A 19,525-nucleotide genomic window follows, 5' to 3' on the forward strand; every position below is an offset into this window, starting at 1 on the left:
CCCTAGATGAAGTAACCACATATTTTCAAATCTAAAGGGGGTAGGACCTCCACACCTTCTTTTCTCCTTACATAACACTATGGGCCAGTGATCCGAGGTCACCCTTGGGAGAGATCTAGAAGCCAAGGTTCCCCAATGTTCTTCCCAATCCAAAGACTGCTCCCGGCCTCCCTCTCTTGTTCCAGAGGTAGGTAAACATCTATCTCCCTGAGTTGGTTGGGAAGTACTTCTGTCCTTTGGTCATCCTGGTGATCTTTCCACTCTACCCCTGGTTCACCCCTAGATGGTGTGTTCCTGCTCTGCTTCCGGTTCTCCCGGTTTGCCCCTTCTGATAATCCTTGCACACTCTATAGTCTTGGGAATGAGTTAACCCGATTGCAGTCTTCACCCTGAAATAAGCTTGCAATATTCCACCCATCCATGTCACCTCCAGCACAACTACCTTCGTCGTTTACACTGCCCACGCTAGTACCATCAACAGAAAAGTCCTCCGATTCTTCATCTCCTTCACTGCACTGCACCCAGCCTTCATCCTTCTCATCCCTCTCTTCAGTTCTTTCCCTAGCGTATCTTGGATTCGGTCTCTCTGAGGAGCGTCGCAGGGGGCTAAGCTCCTCCAGACTTCATCGAGAAACCCACTGCAAATCCATCTTCTTCTCCATTTTCCGCCGCTGCGTGCATTCCCCCCCCCCCCTTTCTCGCGACTTGGGACAATGATAGACCATTAACATCATCTATCAGTGACCCAAGAAGAGTCCCCATACCCCGACCCACGTGACATTTTAAGTTATCACGTGGGTCCTTCAAGTGGAGCCTCCTTTCGGTGTTACACCCACCCGACCCGCCCATGTGACCTTTTAAGTTGTCACGTGGGCCCTTCCAACGCTGTCCCGGCTCAACCTTCACCCCGCCCGACCCACCCACCACCTTCAACGGCTCAGACCAAACCTTTCAGCTCCCCAACCCATCCTGCCTCTTCGCCACATCAGCATAAGAAGAAGAGCCCGCCATTAATTTGTTTAATTCAAACCCATTTGAATTAGTTTCCTTAACTAGGTTGCTTGTCGTTTGGTTTTCCCCAATCGGCTCAGTAACCCCAAAAATATCTTTCATCTGCTCCACCTTTTCATCTCCCAAACTCTGCCCTCCACGTGTCCACCACCCAGCCAGCTCATCATCTTCTACCTTAGGAGCATCTTCCCACCACGACCGTTCAACTTCGGAAGCCACCCACACCTTGTACCAGGCTTCACCCGAGCAGATTTCAAAGAACCTCGGCAGGTTCTCATGCCTTACACCAGCTACCTGTAACTCCACGGCACCCAGATTTCGTTTATCAGCTTTCACCAAAATGCCTCCCAGACTTTGCACGATGTGCACAAGAACAGAGTCTCGCCAGAGGTGAAATGGAAAGCCTACAAGCTTCAGCCGCACACACCCATCTTGGACTTCGACTTCATTGCAGATTGGGCTCCAGTTCTGAACCTGTATCAGACCTCCATCCACCACAACTGCTTTAAAACTTAGTTCCTGGTCGCCTACATCAAGCACAGCTTTCGTCTCTGCAAAAGGGAACAGCATAGCTTCACTCCCAATACCTATCCCCCCTGCAACTGTACTCAGAACCCTCCTCCAATCTATCACTTCTTTATCAGCCACTAGCACCCTTCTTTTCTTCCACTCTTCCTTCCCTGCTCCTACCAATAATCTTCGATGAATAGAAGCGCAAGCAACCACCATTTCAGTCGGAAGGCCTTGCACTTCTACACTCCCAGAGGAACTAATCGAAACTGCCCCCTCCTGAACTTTTTGACTCTGCTCTTTGGATTTTTGACCAGTTCTCTTCACCCCATCCACTCTCTTAACTTCCAAGGCTACAAGGAAAGACTGTAGCACCTTCACAAAATCCATCCACCCTTTCCATAATCTCCCTTCCGGCACACATAGCATTTGCTTTCTATTTGTTCCAAAAAACTCCACCATAGAGATAAACCATTCCTTTCTATTTCTTTTCAATTCTATTACATATTTCTTACCTAGAACTGACATTGAGTTTTTCCAGCCATTCACCTTACCAGAGTTGATAGCCCCATCTATGAAACCTTTCATCCAGACAATGACCTCCTTTGACACCTACACAGTCGCCCTGTTATTCTCTCTGATTTTCATTGTATCCTCACCTTTGATCCTTTCCTCTTCGAACTTGAAAGTCTTGGCTTCGATCGACACCTCAGACCTCCACCTTCCTACTACTCTGAACCTTCTCTCGTCCTCCATAACTTTAGTTTTTGGAGTCTTATTAAGTAGAAGGATGACTAGGGAAAAATGTTAACTCTGGTAATAGTTTGTTCTTAGACTAGGCCACTTGGGAGCAACTCTAGTCATAGCCTTAGTGACGATATCAGCAATCTGCCTGTCTGAGGCTACATGAGGAAGCAATATAGACCTAGCAGTGAAAAGATCTTGGATAAAGTGGCAGTCCACCTCGATGTGGTTGGTCCTCTCTTGGAAGATACAATTAGATGCCATCTTGATAGCACTTGTGTTGTTTGCATAGAGAGGAATAGGAGTAGGAAGCTGAATGCCAAGATCCATAAAGAGAGATCATAACCAAACAATCTCACTGCAAACAGAAGACATTGCCCTATACTCTGCTTTAGTGGAAAATTTGGAGGTTGTTTGTTGTTTCTTACACTTCCAAGAGATGAGTGAATCACCCATAAAGAGACACCACTCAGAAATGGACCTACGAGTATCAAGACAACCAGCCCAATCTGCATCAGCATATGCTCTCAATTGAATAGGAGAGGAGGAGAAGAACAGTCCCTGAGAAGTTGTGCCTCTAACATATCAAACAATGTGATGAACAACAGTCTTATGAGGCTAACGAGGTTCAGAAACAAATTAACTAACAACCTGAATAGCATGAGAAATATCAGGTTGAGTCATAGTGAGATAAATGAGGGACCCCACAAGCTGGCGATACAAGGCAGCATCAGGAAGCAATGGACCTTTAGATTTAGAATTTTAGATAACTTAAGATTTAGCTCCGTAGGTGTATCAACATGCTTCTCATCATTAATACTAGCAAGTTTAACAAGGTCAGAGGCATATTTCTGCTAACAAACAAAATACCATTGATCACTACGATGAACTTCTAGTCCTAGGAAATAGGTGAGAGGGCCCAAGTCCTTCATGTGAAAGGAATTATGAAGTAACAATTTCAATTCACGAATACCCTCAACATCATTCCCAATCGTCAACATACAACAAGAGAATGGTAATACCCTGAGGCCGTTGCCTAACAAAGAGAGTGTGATCAGAGGAACTTTGGCTATATCCAGCAGCAACTACAACATCTCAAAAAGGTTCAAACCATGCTCGGAGAGCCTGTTTTAGACCATATAGAGATTTTTTTAGGTGATATACTAAAGAAGAATCAATGCAGTATCCAAGAGGGGGTTTCATGTAGACTGTCTCCTTCAAATGACCATGAAGAAAGGAATTCTTCACATTGAGCTAGCATATGGTCCAAGATTGGGCAGCAGACAAAGCTAAGAGAACACGGACAGTGATGATCTTTGCAACGGGAGCAAAGGTTTCTTCATAGTCAATGCCATACTCTTGACTATATCCCTTGGCAACTAAACAAGCCTTGTATCAATCAAGAGATCCATCAGATTTCAGCTTAATGTTGTAAACCTAACGACTCCCAACAATAGAAGCATCTGGAGGAGCAAGCACAAGGTTCCATGATGAGAATAAAATTTGGCACATCTTTATCCCTCAATATTTAGTATTTTGCACTTAATTGGTACCTAATTGGACTCATTACTCTTGTATTTCGATTCAAAGCAAGCAGATAGGCGATTGGAAGAAAACAAGGCTAATCGGATGTCTTTGCACAGTTTCAGCACCGATCAGTGATATGGGCATAACTCTCAATTCCGGACTCCGATTTGGACATTTCAAGAAGCACCGGAAAGATAAGGAAAAGGCCCACAGCTTTTATGTTTTGGGTTTTGGCAGAATCGATCCGCATTGAAAACAAATTCGAGCCCAAAGTAGGAGCAATTTCACAGCAAGGCCCATTTCACAAGCTGAAGCCCATTTCGCAGAAGAAGCAAGCCCGAATTGTTAAAGAAGCCTAGTTCGAATTCAAGATCCAAGAGTCCCTTTAGAATAGAAGTTGAACGTAATCTCAACAAAAGAGTTTTATCAGATTTAAATTCTCAAATTGTAATCCTAAAAAGATAAGAGATAAGAGTTAGGTAGGATAAGTCCAAATTAGACTAGGACTTTCCAGTTTGAGGATAATCTCCTTAAGGGAGTTGGAGAGCAGCCCTCTCCCCAAATCTATATAAAGGGGGGGCGGACCAGCACCCAAGGCATCAATTCCTCCAAGAGAGAGCTTCAGTCTTCAGAGAGAGAAATCAGCAACCAAGGAGAAAGAAGCAAGAGTTCGCCCCCCTTTCTCATCTGGAAGCTGCGATTTCATCATGAGGTGTCTGTAAGTTTTTATTTCTGGTTGAAGGGTTAGGGAAGCCTTGATTCTGTAAGCATTGTGAGATCTAATTGATTTTTATTTCAGTTCATTGTTTATGGGTATTCATATATTTTCTGCGAATTAACTGTGAGGATTATTTTTGTTGATTAGCAAGAAGGGCCCCTTGCTCATTCAATGGAAATAATCCATGGCCGATTGAACCTCCAATTTCGTATATGATTGGTAGGTTCGATCATGGTGGCAACTAACATAAATTGATTGCAAAAAAGTTTTCGATCTATGTTAGGAAAATGTATGATCTGGTTTAAACGGTCCGAGCTTGTGAGATCGCTGACCAGAATTGGGTCTCTCCCCTCTTAATGCTATTAATAGGTTAAATCCTAAGAGTTTGTTTAGGACTGCCTATTAATAAGGGAAGCAATCAAAGAGCTTGTTTTGGTTGTCGAATAATAAGAGTAGAGGCTGGCTGTTAGAGCTTGTTAACAGCTATAACCAATTTATTCATAGACATATGAATCTATCTTTGCATCAAGGATCAATGCTACGAATCAAAGCTGAACTTGTCCCTTCAACCGGAAGCCATCTCCCATCGATTTAATCTTTGTTTTCTGATATTTTCTGCTATTTTCTTATTTTCCTCAGCTTACAACCCCCCTTAATCCATCTACTTGGAAATAAATCCACCCAATCCCTGTGGAGAACGACCATGCTCATCACTATCTGCAAATTATTAACCCAGAGCAAGACTATTTATCTTTGGTTGGGTTCGGCACCCACCATTCCAAGTGTCATTTTCATGTAAAGCATGAATCTCTACATCCATGGCTTCCTTCCAATGAGGGTTACTACTAGCTTCCTAGTAGGAACAAGGAATATCTGTGGAAAATAGAACAACAGACAATGGTTTAAAGGGAAACCATAGCGATCAAGAGGTTTAGATATACGAGTAGAACGACAAAGGGGAATAGAAATATGAGGAGTATCTGAAATAGAGGTATCACTTGCAGGAGCAGTGGTAAGATGATTATCTGAACCAGGAAGAAGGAGAGTCGCAGGTGCAGGGGTTGGAGCACGTAACCACTTGCGAGAGAAGACGAGAAAGTCCTTCACAACAGAAGGAGATGGAGGATCCTGTGAATCAAAGTTTGGTAAAATAGAAACAGACGGTGCAGATAGTCTAGCAATTCAAGCAAAAAAAGAAATGTGCTCAAGGAAAACAATATTACGTGATATACAAATGCGACAAATAGAGGGATCATAACAAAGAAATCCTTTGTGGTCAGGACTGTAACCCACAAAGACACACATGAAAAATTGTGCAGACAATTTAGAACACTCACGAGGGAGAAGATGAACAAAGCACACACACTCAAAAACATGAAGCATAGATAAATCTAGAGAATGACCAAACAACTTCTGAAAGAGAGACATATTACCAAGAATTGGGAAAGGAATATAGTTGATCAAAAACACTGTTGTACTGGTTGCCTCTACCCAAAAAGAAGGTGGAGTAAGGGACTCCTATAATAATGTCCTCACAACACTAAGGATATGTCCATTCTTGCACTCAGCCACACCATTCTGCTGAGGAGTATCTAGACAACTTCATTACACTTGTATTCTATGATTCTTCAAATAGGACAAAAAATCCCCATCAGTGTATTTTCCCCTTAAATCCGAACGGAGAATAAGCCCTTGTGATTGAAACCAAACCCATACCATAGCATGGAACAACTTAAATGTTGGGAACACCTTTGACTTGTGGTGGAGAAAGTATATCCACATGTACCTGGTACAAACATCAACGAACGACAAAATATTTGTATCCAAGATGAGAAGTGACAGATGCAGCCCAGGCATCACTATGTATAAGCTCAAAGGGAGAAGTAGCATGCTCAAACACGTGAAGAAATGGTAAAGTACAACTCTTAAACAACAAGAAACACAAGATGTATCAAAGGTCTACAAGGAAGGAACTCTATTCTTAATAAGGCCTGAATCGAACAAAAATTTTAATTTCTCAGCATGTATATGACCCAAAAGTTTATGCCATAAGTACCAAAAATTATTTCTATAACTCGGAAAGGAACTAGAAGTGGAGGAATTGAAATAAGCTGATGATGTTGCTATTTGAAGCTTCTCAAACTCCAGTGCAAACAAACGGCCCAACCTACACCCCTTCCCTTTCCCCTTCCCAGTGTTTCAGTCCTGAATCAAACATCCTTCATGAGAAAAGGTGAGAATGTTGCATTTATCAACTAATTGGCCAACAGAAATCAGATTTGTAGTGAGATTAGGAACAAGAAAGGTCTTGGTAAGTAGGAAAAATGTAGTGGGTGAAAGCTTAAGAGACAGATTACTACCTATGATGTTTAACTTTTCACCATTGGCAGTAACAATATGTTTGTGATGGGTTTCAATAAGGTTACTTGGTTGGTTAGGGTAGACTCCTGTCATATGGTTGGTAGCTCCAGAGTCAATGATCTAAACATGAGAGGGAGAAGAACAATAACCGGAAAACTCACCAGGTAAGCCAATAGCAGAAAAGACAAAAGAGATGGCAAATGTTACCAGTTGTCGAATGTTTTCCCCAACCATAGATTCCATAGAATCACCTTTAACAAAAGAATCACCACCATTAGTAGATTTCTTACTCCCATGTGCTACAACAGCAGTGTTAATCCCATAGGTTGATCATCCAGCTTTATAGGAATAATATCGTCTCTATCAGAGGCCATTTCAGCAAGAAAACGACAGCTTAGACCCAAGGATATTAGAGAAAACAAAATTTAGAAACAGTCCACTCTAGTCCAAGGGAAAGAGAGGTATTCCAATACTAGAGAAAGTCAAGGGACTGCAATAATATACCATAAACAACTTAAGCAGTCAAGAACTCAAGTTGACAGTCCAAAAAGGCAAGTTTTAGAATTGTTGAATCTAAAATCTCTCAAATATCAATCTGAAATCTGAAACAGATAAGTGGGAAGCAAGAAAACCCTAGGATGACACCAGATCTAGGGTTATAGGTTGATCAAGTCAACCAATTGAGAGAAAACTGTGATTTACCAACATATTAGGCATATTTTCCAAGAACAATGAGGTACCTTATGTTGATCAAAACAGTCCTTAGAAAACTCCAAACCAGAAACTGAGTGTAGGGTTAAAAAGAGCTTGAGAGAACCCCTTCAATCTAGAAAGAAAATCCCAAATCACAAGCTAGTGTAGAAGGTCTGAAGTCCAAAGCTGTTGCAGTCCAAAAAAGGAAATTGTATAGCATTGCCACCCCAAGAAGAAGATCAGAACTCCATCAAAAACTTCACCAAATCAGATACTGTTTGTAGGGAGAGAATAGATCAGGTCTAGGCGACACAAGATCTGAAGTTTGGCCTCGAACAAATGTCTCCCAAGAGAGCTAATAAAATCTCTCCTGCTGGTTGCACAAAGTAGGCTGAACAAAAAAGGGTTGATCAAAACAGCCCTGATACGATAGGATTACTGCTTCTAGTGATGTTCAAGAGAGAAAGTAGATCAGAAAGCAACCTGTTCTAATACCATGTCAACACCCTTGACTGAATACAAAAAACAACAAAAATAATCTTAGTGGTATCAAGAATGAATGACCCCCATCTCAAAGAGTCTCTTATATATTAAAAGATATGTACAATTACAAGAATGCGCATATAGGGCTGAAAGAGAAAAAGAATAAGATATATAAGTAATATACAATAGGGACTACACTAATAAGATACATCAAGTCACAAAATCTCCACAGCACACATGAAGGTTCCTTTGTCCACAGTCTAGAACTACTGTTAAACAAGAACCTGAAGTAGTAGTAGTTGAATAACAATATAATAAAAATCAGATAGATGGATTAATAGAAAACATAAGAACCGCTAAGACCGAAGACCTTGATTAAGGGGAAGGGAATTTGTAGATCAGAATATAACAAAGCATGCAAGCAATAAAAAGTAAATAAATGAAACTAAACAGATCAATAGAGACAGAGTATGGCAGGAGCTGAATGTGAAGTTGACCTGTTACAATTGGAAGAATTGAATTCCTCTCCTTCCTGACACACCCCATTCCATCGAGATGGAACCTCTCCCATGCCATCGTCATTGAAGCTCTCGGACTCGGGCCATATTCCTGCACAACAAATGTGAATTCAATTATGAGTAAAGATAAACCCAGTTGCCTCCACTCCCCATTTTTCAGATGCAAATACAGAAAAGAGAAACATACCCGTATCCAGGACTCCAATAATTGAGCCATCACCTGATTGACTCCTCGATAGAATTCCATCGATGATCTCAGATTTCAACTGCAGGAAATCCCAACTTCTAGTCGTGTGCACATTAAGAATACGGTTTGGAACAACACGAATAACTCCAGGGAAATCTGCATTAATGTTTCTTTTCTTTTCATTTAGTGCGAACCAATCAAGTTAGCACAACAGATTAGTTCAGCTCACCAACAAACCTGCAATGGCTTTTGCTTGAGATTGACTTAGCACAGCAGCAAAGCCCGAAAACCCATGCTTGTAGCTATACAAAATGGACGCCCTCGCAGCTTCCTGACTACAAAGGAAACAAGGTTCGAATGGAAAGAAAAGATCAAATTGGGCATTTTAATCGTCTACGGAGTAAAACACATTTTCACTAGCAGCAACTTTTTGCGAGAAAATAATGAAGGAAAACTCCATATAACGATGTATGTGGATTATGGAATCTCCTAAAGACACAGAGGTAACAAGAAGAAAATGATATCTTTTTAACTATAGAAAGGTCGAACCTTCCGAGCAGAGTGGAAAGAACTTCATGGTGCGAGTCCTGAATAAGTTGAGAATCATAGTGGCGTCTCTCTCCCATGTAAACAATGTAAACCTTGGGAGAAAAAGAAAAAAAAATACGCAAATAGAACAGTGTTAGCAAAAAATGAAACAAAAGTAATGGAAGAAAGCAATTCAAAAAAAAAAAAACAAAAAAAAAGGAAACTTACATTGCTTGAAGAGATGGCTCGGAGGATAGAGTGTTGCAGAGAGAGGAGAAGAAGGTGAAGAAGCAAAAGGAGGAATGAAGATGACATCGCCATGTTATGGTGAAAGACTAACTGAGAGATCATACATCTTTCTTATGGATTAACAAGGAACAAGATATAGGTAGTTGACAAAGAACAATTGAAACAGAGCAACGAGCCGACGGGGTTCGCGACGGGTCCACATTGAAACCTGCTCCTCTAGAAGCACTGATAATGGTGCGCAAGAATCTATTAGATCAGATGTCATTTACTGGTGGAGTGTGTGTGCGCGCTGTACGGTTGTGTGGGGGGTGGGGGCTGGCCGGCTGGGTTTGTCCCGTCACCACTCACCACCACCCGCGTGAGGAGAGAGAGAGGAGCTCCGACGCTGAGCCAATGCGTCAGTGAAAGCAACAGAGAGGAAGAAAGAAGGAATTCCAAAAACCAGCACGAGGGGAAAAATGAAAAGATCATACGTTGGTTCCAGTTGCACTCCACACAGAGAGAGAGAGAGGTGCGATTTGTCGATTTGATAATTCCTCTAGTGGTGAGAAATTATGACAATACCGTTGACTCAATTTACCAAAAATGGATCAACATCAAGCACGACAAGAGATGATATGCTTCACTTTTTTCACCACCTTTCCTTCCCACGTGGTGATGTTTGTCTAGACCCATAAATTGCCACCTGTACTAGGTTTTGAAAGGTCGAGAGCTGATGACTGCTTTAGTCAGCTCCGATGTAGTTGGAAAATTGGGTCTCAACTCGGGCGATTCGTTCAGTCCAGCAAATAAACCGGTCAAGGGTAGTCCTGACTCCGGAGTAACCAGGACTGGGGCAAACCAACCTATTATTCTTGATCTGTTGATTGGGATGCATTTGGGACAACTGATGTGGTAATTAAGTAGGACCCATCCCGTCCCTTTGCAGCTTCCAATTCTCGGAACATGACACGTGGCAAGTTAGGAATCTGGAATCAAAGTTTAGCCATTAATTTATTAAAACATGACTAAAAACAGTTGATTGGTGGCGTGGCGTATGCATTGATAGCTTTAAGGTGGAGCTAGACCAATCACCAAAGGGCAAAGGCATCCCATCTAAATAGTCAGATAATCCATCCAGGTATCCAATGTGACATCACTTTCAACTAATCCGCCTGTCTGATGGTTTTATTCACAATCACCCAAACAAAGAGTCAGGCCGCCCAAGAAACTTCACCCTATTTCGAGGGGGTGTTATATGACATGAATGTTTTGTTTTTATTTCTTTTAAAAATGTTATGTCCCTTTAATGAATCGTGTTTTTATTGGCTGTGTTTGGAAACGATGCAAACATGTAGAGTGTTAAAACGGTTCATATAAATTGTAAAATTGAATTAATTTTGTATTGACAAATTTATCTTTTTATCAAACAGACTTTTAGTTGTAATGGATACAAACATGAATTCCAATAAAGTATATGTTTCTATTTATCAAAAGCCCACTTGAATGTAAAGTTACTTCTTTTTTATTGATGTACTTTTACATTTATTATCAATGTAAATATGTATTGATCCGTTGTCATTTGTCAATGCATAAATATGATATTCAAAAGTGAACCAGAATTCAAATTTACCCTAAACATAAATCTACACTCTATTTGCATTGTTTCCAAACACGGCCTTTAAAAAGCAAAAATAAATTGATTTTGCTCCTGAACTTGAGAATAGTGATTTTTAGCAATGTTTTAAAAATCGATTCGGAATGAAAATGGTTTATGTGACAAAAAAAAAAGTCAAAATATGATTTATGGGTTTTTGTTTCAAGGATCAATTAATCTATTATTTTAAAATGAAATGGTTTTCGTTTGTTTTAGAAACTCTCGATATAAAAGATCAATTCGCCTGGAAGAACACGCCATGTCGCAGCTTGGTGCCGTCCAAGTGAGTTACAAACTGGAATTGAAAATTCCAAATGCCATTAATCAAAGACATTAGACTCGTGACTTGTCATAACTGTGGTCTCGCTTTTGTGGACAATCTGCTTGTCTTCTTCCAAAGGTGTAAACACTACCCAGCAGGCTGCACTCTCTCTCTCTCTCTCATAGTGGTTCAGTAGAATAAGTATCAAGTCGAGTCCAAAGTGGGTTAACTAACACCCAATGGGCAAAGCAAATATTTCAATTTCTGTAGCTAGCGTCATTAATTCAATTATATTCTCAATCATTTTGCTTTGTGTGTTTACCATAATGTTTTAATAGCATATTCAGAGGCCGAACCGTTTTTACCTCTGGGTAATGAATCATTGGTCTGTTTGGTCAAATGGATTAAATTGTGCCATATTAGCAAATACACTTATATACACATTTTATCAATAAATAATATATAATCATATTCTATATGCAATATATGCATTATTTTATATTTAATTTATAAAAAATGCTAAAATTTGTGATTTGAGATTAGAAAATTTTTTTTGGCAAAAAAAATGAAGATACCTTGGGATGCATAGATCTCAAAAAGTTATCCAAAATAAAAAAAAAAAAAAAAAAATCATTCCAATCAGACATTTGGACACTAGACCTATTCATGGGCTGGGTAGCCCAACGGGCCGAGTGGGCCAGCCCATTCTAAGTTGGGCTTGGACATGATTTTAGGCCTGTGGGCTTAGACTCGGGCCTAAAATTTTGGGCATGACCTTTTTTCGAGCCAGACTCGAGCTTTCTCAAAAAAGCCTAGCCCAAGCTCAAGCCCGACTTGATAATATATATAATGAAAAACATATATTATTCAATAAAATGTATATAGGATATTTTTTTCTTTGTTCCTCCTCTTTTTCTCAAGTAATAGTGAGATATTTTATTATTTTTGAGTTTTGAGGGCTTTTAATATAAATAAAATACATTTTCATTGAATAAAAAAGAAAAAAACAATCTATTTTCAAACTTATGGCCAGGATCAAGCTTGGGCCTAGGTTTTGGGTTTTATATGAGGGTCGAGCTCAGACTCAAGACCTAGGCCCAATGGTCGGGTCGGGCACGGGCTCGGGCCTGAATGTATTCTATTGATACATAGACAAAGCTTAGCTCGAATCCGGTGGCCCATGAACAAGTCTACTGGGCACAAAGTTACAACCTCCGAAAGTTAGCATGTGCATTAAATGTGCAACACATGACCTAAACACTAGGTTGAACGGGTCAACAATCTAACCACCCAAGTTAAAAAAAAAAACCAAGTCAACAATGTTTTACTAAAACCTAAGTTTTAGGAAAGTTGAACATAAAATCCTACAAATGAGTCAAGGTGTACTAAAAACACTGGTTTACAAAATGACAAAGATTCAGCATTCTGCTAGACGTGGCATCACTGGAGATTAAGGTTCAAAGTATCAATACTCGCCGATACACCATTGACCAGTATCAGCCCTTTTTTTTAATTTCCGCTTTTTTTCGATTTTGGTTCAGAGGTGCCAGTTTAAGTCCCAGCCACCCTCTGAACCAGGCTCTGACCCGATACAACCCCTGTAGGGGCATATCAGGAAGGGCCGGATACGTAATGATTTTTTAAACCTTGCAGGAGATATCTATTTGGTAAATGGAAATAAATAAATGAACTCAGTTGTTTTGATATTAACAATACTAACATAATAGCAATAATTTATCCCTAGTGTAAGCACATTTGTGACCATCAAGGCATCAATAACTATATTGCCTTAAAGGAAAAGAAGAAAGAGGAAAAGTAAAATAAGGAAAAGCTCTAACTACATTGAGAACATCTCTAACTGCATTGAGAACACAATTATATCTTTTTATTCTTAGTAAACATCTTTCTATGCATTTGTGTGTTTATCAACACCCGTTACAAGAAAAACTGTCTGTTGGGGGCCAATAGCCTATGCTATTGAGAGAGTTTTTGGAAACACCACGTAAGGGTGGAGCCAAAAAATTTTGATAAAGGGGGCCAAAACCTAAATGAAATATAGATGGACCCATAGGGGGGGTCAACCATTGAGGTGGACAGTGGGGAGAGGGGAAATTTTACATAAAAAACTGTGTATTACTATGAAGATTTTCTAAATCATAGGGGGGGCCATGGCTCGCCTCTGGTGCCACGTTGCCAATGAGAGTGGGTAAATTAGTAATTGCCCCCTAATGTATTTTTACCAAAAACAAAAACATGAACGTGAATAGGTGAATCACCATGAACATGTCTAGCCCAAAAACTCTCTCAATAGCATAGGTTGTTGGCCCCAAACAGCCAAAGTTATTCCCCTTTACATTGAGAATAACTCTAACTTCATTGAGAACACAATTATATATATATATATATATATATATATATATATGTCCCACCAAGCAGTAGACTCTATTTGTGTGTTTATCAGCACCCGTTACAAGAGAAACTTTGGCTCCTGGGGGGCCAACAACCTATGCTATTAAGAGAATTTTTGGGAATGCCATGTTACCAATGAGAGTGGGTAAATTAGTAATTACCCCCTAATTTATTTTAACCAAAAAAACATGGGCGTGAATAGGTGAATTGCCATTCAGCCCAAAAACTCTCTCAATAGCATATAGCATAGGCTGTTGGCCCTAAACAGCAAAAGTTATCCCCCTTTACATACGAAAAAAATCAGTTTTTTAACGTTGGTTATCTGTTTCCAAGACAATAGCACCCTTGTTTATTAAAAACTACTCAAATCTTTTTTTTACCACTAAAGTAATTCCCTTAAAATATTCTAACCATATCCCAGACCCTCCATTTAATTGAAAGATAGAAAAGTTAAATAAATATACAAAGTGGTGATATTTTAGTTTGTTTCATTGCCTCTCATTCTCCAAAAGTCTCTTTCCCATGTTTTCAGCTACATGTATAATGGTGTTGTATCATACAAATATTTCAAATTTTTAATGCAAATTCCATATCCAATACTTTGTTCACTGATGTATTTGCCACATATATGAAGCATGCATGCATTCAAACAAAGTGTTCTAGCAACATAAAATTGCCTTTTCAACAATGTTTTCAAACTGTCATTGACTTGAATGGTCCAATCATCTAAATCATCACCCAGTCACTTTTCTAGGTCCAGTTCTCATCAAAACTCATTGTTCTGCAAAAAAACCATTGATTAAGTCATCAAATTGTCAACCCAAATGGTTGAATCGACGAACCGGACAACCCGATTAGCAAGTGATGGTTTGGATTTCAAATGATTTTGAAAATGATCATCATGTCCCAAACTCCCAACTTAAGCGGATATGGCCTCGTATCGGCTCCGGCACTCTTTCGAACGAGTGCTTACTCCTACGTGAAGGTAGAGGAAAGAAGAATGGGGAAGAAACAGAATGAGAGAAGGCAACTAAGAAGATTAGGTAGAAAATTTGGATATTATTTCACACCCCCTCTCATAATACAGCAAATGACAATATATAAAGTCATGCAAAATAATTAACCAAAACAACTTAACAAATAAGAAGCAAATCTCCTTGATTATAGGAAATCATCGTGACATAATTCTCTCCATCTGTTCTCCTTGATTAGAGGTCCATTATCTCCACAAATCTGTCTTGACAAATTTCCTTTATTTGTAGATGTAATTATCATCCATTCAATGTGTCGCTTTCCTTATTCAGGTGGAACATCTAACTTTATGCTCATCTTGATTGATATTTTCCGGAATTGTTGGTGTATCATAAGCCCAACCCATCTTTCATTTTAATTTTTGTCTCGTTAAGAGTTTCAAGTTTCTAAATTCTCAAAGGAAAAACAAAAGAGGAGCAGGGGTGCAATGCTTATTGCGCTTGAGATTTGAGAAGAAGAAATCAAGTTTAGAACAAACATTTAATGCTGGCAACTCCAATCCAGTGATTAACACCAACTACTATAATTTGTTACATCCATTTTTGAGTTTTCCACATTAACATAGGCGGTGTAAGCAACTAAGCATTGGGTAATTCAAATTCTCCTTGGTAAGGTTTTCATTTTACTTTTGGGTATTCTTTTTAATTTCTAACTTTGTAAACCAAAATATCAAATGATTAGACATCTAAAACTCTATAATTAGAAAACTTTCATTTTTGTTTTGGGTTTTTGGGTAAGCTTTTCTAGAACGACCATTTAGGCATTCATTCTAAATTTTTAATATATTTTCTAATTTTTTAAATGGCTACAAGTTGTCAACCCTTTTGAAGAGGTACTTTTTTGTTTTTATTTTCATCTAATTCTCTTATTTCTGAAATTTGGTCATGAATCTTGATTTTTTTTCTTTGCCACCAATTGGAAAAATGGCAATTGTTTTCATATTGATAAAAGATAATTTTTGTTATGAATATTATGATTATTGATGATTTTTGTTTTTATAATGATATATTTTTCATTTTCATTATTTAATTGAACCTCTTAAATCTTAAGGTAAGAAAACATATTTCTGCTTTGATTAGTGAATGTTATATGGTTTGCAATTTTATGATTCTTTTGTTGCATCTTATGTATTTTTTGGATATATATTACATTTTATTTTTAATTATTTTAATTGTGGCATTATGAGTTTACTCGTTCGACCCAGACGATCAAACCGGTGACCCCATGACCCAAAGGCAAAAACAGTTCAACCTCTAGAATTGGTTTTGAAAACATTACTCTTCAATCAGCTCGCAATAGTCAAAATGGTCGCTTAGCACCCCTCCAATTTCCAAATAGAAAGCATGGGATAACCTCCATGATACTCCCAGTATCCATTCATCCCTAAGATATCCCATCTCCTCTATGGCACAAGATAACTCTATTTAATGTTTTGAAATCAAATCCATGCATCAAATCCGAAAGTGGCTAGATCAATGATGTAGAATTTTAACTTTATCTTTACCCTCAATTTGCACACATACATAATACGTGCCCTTACATATAGGCCAAAACTTAATTTAGAATATTAACGGTTTTTTATTTTTTTGTTTTTTTGAAAGTGTAGTTAAATAGTGTATGGGAAATGGTAAAACTATTTTATTTTGGAGTGGGACTATTTGCATAGGATGACGCCCCTTCTATGGATACATGTGTGGAAGGAACCTAAGATTTTTTTTCTTCTTCTTCTTTATAACCAAAGGAACCTAAATAATTTGGATCTCAAAACAAAAGTAGTTGAGGTTATTGATAACAAAACAGCTCATGGAACCAATGCAAAACTACAAATAATGGTACTAAAAAATATAATAGAAAATATAAGGGGGTAGATACATCCCAACCAAGCAAACACAAGATAAATTATGGTAGGGAGACAATAGAGGTTTAACCGACAATTTTATATAGAGGTTACGGTAAGATTCCATTTCTTGCATGCTTGCTGATGTCATGGATTTAAACATATTATAATACCAATTTTGCCCTTATGTAAAATCATCAAATGTTTGATGACTAACACAAGTAATAACACAAGTAGAAGTAGGAAACAATTGCAAAACCTGCGACGAAGGTCATAATAACACAAGTAACTACTACAAAACTTATTGTCAACACAAATTTCGTGTATAAATCCAAATATAAAAAAATGAAGACAGATTCAGATAAATTGATTTTGTTATATTTAAAGTAAATGAGATACAAACTATTTCTATTTGAAACTCTCTTATAAAAGAGATAGAACCTCTTATTCTCTCTTGATGGAATACTTTTGCAACTTGAAGATTTATATTAGAGTTGAAGTCGAAGGTCGGATGATGTACTCCTGTACTTCAGAACGTGGTTAAGATTGCTTCCTTTAAATGGACTTTGAAAGCTTGATCAAAAAAGGGTTCAGCAAGATTTCAAGAATGTTGTGACCTTGTCCTTTTAGAAGATAGTGTGTGTGCTTCCTCCTTCTCTAAGAGCCTTCTTACTGTCCTTCTTGGAGAGAATTATTTATCATCCATTATTCTCTCTTTAATCATTGGCTAATTTCCATTTATGGGAAGATGTACCTTGACTGACTAGAGATTTGATTGGCTCTAGTTACATTTCATAAATAAGAAAGCTGGCAATTTGCCCTTTATCGAAAGAATGAATTTCAATTAATTATTCTTTCTTTAATCATTGACTAGATTTCCACCTTTAGGATTTGAGATGGGCTCTAGTTGGATTATTTCCATAAATCACTAAGACTTGTAATTAGGGGTGGATTCGAGCTCGGCTCGAGACTATTCTACAAGGTTCAAGCCAGAACCTTGAGATCGAGCTCGGCTTGAGTCAAAAGTTCATAAGCTCGAGCTCGATTTTGAGAAAAAATATTTTATAAAAATAAAAATTATATATAAGCTTTTTTATTTTAAATTTAAAAAATTAATAATTATATATATTATTTTTTATAATTTTATTATTATTATTATTATTATTATTATTTGAGCCGACTCGCGAGCCTCACGAGCCGAGCTCTAATAGGCTCGAGCTTGGCTCATTTAACAATCGAGCCACTGAATTGGGTCGAACAACTCGTGAAAAGCTCAGCTCGTTGCCACCCCTACTTGTAATTCACTTTGAATTTAAATTTGAATTTGACTTCATATGGGTCCCACATGAACCCTTCCATTATGCTAATGGACTTGCAAAAGCAAAACCCAATTATTAAGGCCCATCAGCCCATGCACATATTTGAGAGTATGGGGTAGGGTTCAAATAGAAGAACCCACATTAAGGCCCATGAGCAAATTTGAGTTTAAGGGGGTAGGGTCTATCTAGAAGCCCATGAAAATTTGAATGTCTACACCTATGATGAAGGTCATATCCACCGCCAGAGCAAGTGTGAATCACATTGATGGTAATCAAAATCTAGACTCAACCCCCCAAAACCCCAAAAAACTTGCAATGCTGCTTGCGATATCACACTAATGCTACCACTGGTAGTGCCAATGTTTTTAAATTGTTGTTGACCCAAACGGTCAAACCGTCCGAACTGTCACTCGGTCACCTTTATGGGTCCAGTTTCATCAAAACCCATTGTTCTACAAAAAAACCGTTGATTGAGTCGACAAATCATCAACCTGGATAGTTGAACCAGCAAACGGGATGATACGATTAGTGGGTAAAGGTTTGGATTTCGTATGATTTTGAAAATGACCATCGTGTTCCAAACTCCTGGCTTAATCTCGACACCTCTTTCATTTTACTTTTTATTTCGTTTAGGGTTTCAAGTTTCCAAACTCTTAGAGAAAAAAATGAAAGAGGAATAGGGGTTTAATGCGAAATCAAGTTTAGAACAAAGATTTAAGGTCAATGACTCCAATCCAGTAATTAATGTTGACGATTGTAATTTTTCACATCCATTTTTGAGTTTTCCACATTAACATCAGCAACTGTAAGCAACTAAGCATTGGGTGATTCAAAATCTCCTCGGTAAGTTTTTCATTTTAGTTTTTGAGTTTTTAATTTAATTTCTTTCTAGAAATCAAAATATCAAACGATTCAAACATCTGAAACTTTGTAATTAGAAAACTTTCGTTTTTGTTTTGGGGTTTTGGGTAAGCTTTTCTAGAACGACCATTCAGGCATTCAGTCTACATTTCTAATATATTTTCTAATTTTTTAAACAGTTGCAAGTTGTCAACCCTTTCAAAGAGGTAATCTTTTATTTTATCTTCATCTAATTCTCTTATTTCTAAAATTCAGTTATGAATCTTAATATTGTTTTTCTTTGCCACCAATTGGAAAATGGCAATTTCTTTCATATTGATAAATGATAATTTTTGTTATGGATATTATATTATTGATAATTTTTCTTTTTGTAATGATATATTTTTTATTTTCATTAAATCTGAACCTCTTAAATCTTAAGGTATGAAAATATATTTCTGTTTTGATTAGTGAATGTTAGATGGTTTGCAATTTTATGTTTTTTTTGTTGTATTTTATGTATTATATATCGTAAATTTTAGACTTTTTGGCTACTTATACAAGTGTATATATTACATTTTATTTTTAATTATTTTAATTATGACATCATAACTTTACTTATTTAACCCGGACGGTCAAACCGATGACCCATGACCTAGAG

At 38.0% G+C, this 19,525-nt stretch overlaps 1 protein-coding gene across 1 annotated transcript in view; it reads right to left on the reverse strand.

Moving 5' to 3' along the window:
• Positions 1-10,094, reverse strand: part of LOC104602026 (subtilisin-like protease SBT3.9) — a 28,635-nt gene extending 18,541 nt beyond the window's left edge. Inside the window, exons 1-5 of the mRNA XM_010265567.3 lie at positions 9,509-10,094; positions 9,302-9,393; positions 8,990-9,087; positions 8,753-8,908; positions 8,545-8,656 (exon numbers count right to left, since the gene is read on the reverse strand). Coding sequence (XP_010263869.1) covers positions 8,545-8,656; positions 8,753-8,908; positions 8,990-9,087; positions 9,302-9,393; positions 9,509-9,631 — 581 coding nt within the window. The 5' untranslated portion in view covers positions 9,632-10,094. The remainder of the gene's footprint in view (positions 1-8,544; positions 8,657-8,752; positions 8,909-8,989; positions 9,088-9,301; positions 9,394-9,508) is intronic.
• Positions 10,095-19,525: the final 9,431 nt, after the last annotated feature.

Source organism: Nelumbo nucifera, chromosome 6 (genome assembly GCF_055504915.1).
Source record: "Nelumbo nucifera cultivar China Antique chromosome 6, China Antique-T2T, whole genome shotgun sequence".
NCBI classification, from domain to species: Eukaryota; Viridiplantae; Streptophyta; class Magnoliopsida; order Proteales; family Nelumbonaceae; genus Nelumbo; species Nelumbo nucifera.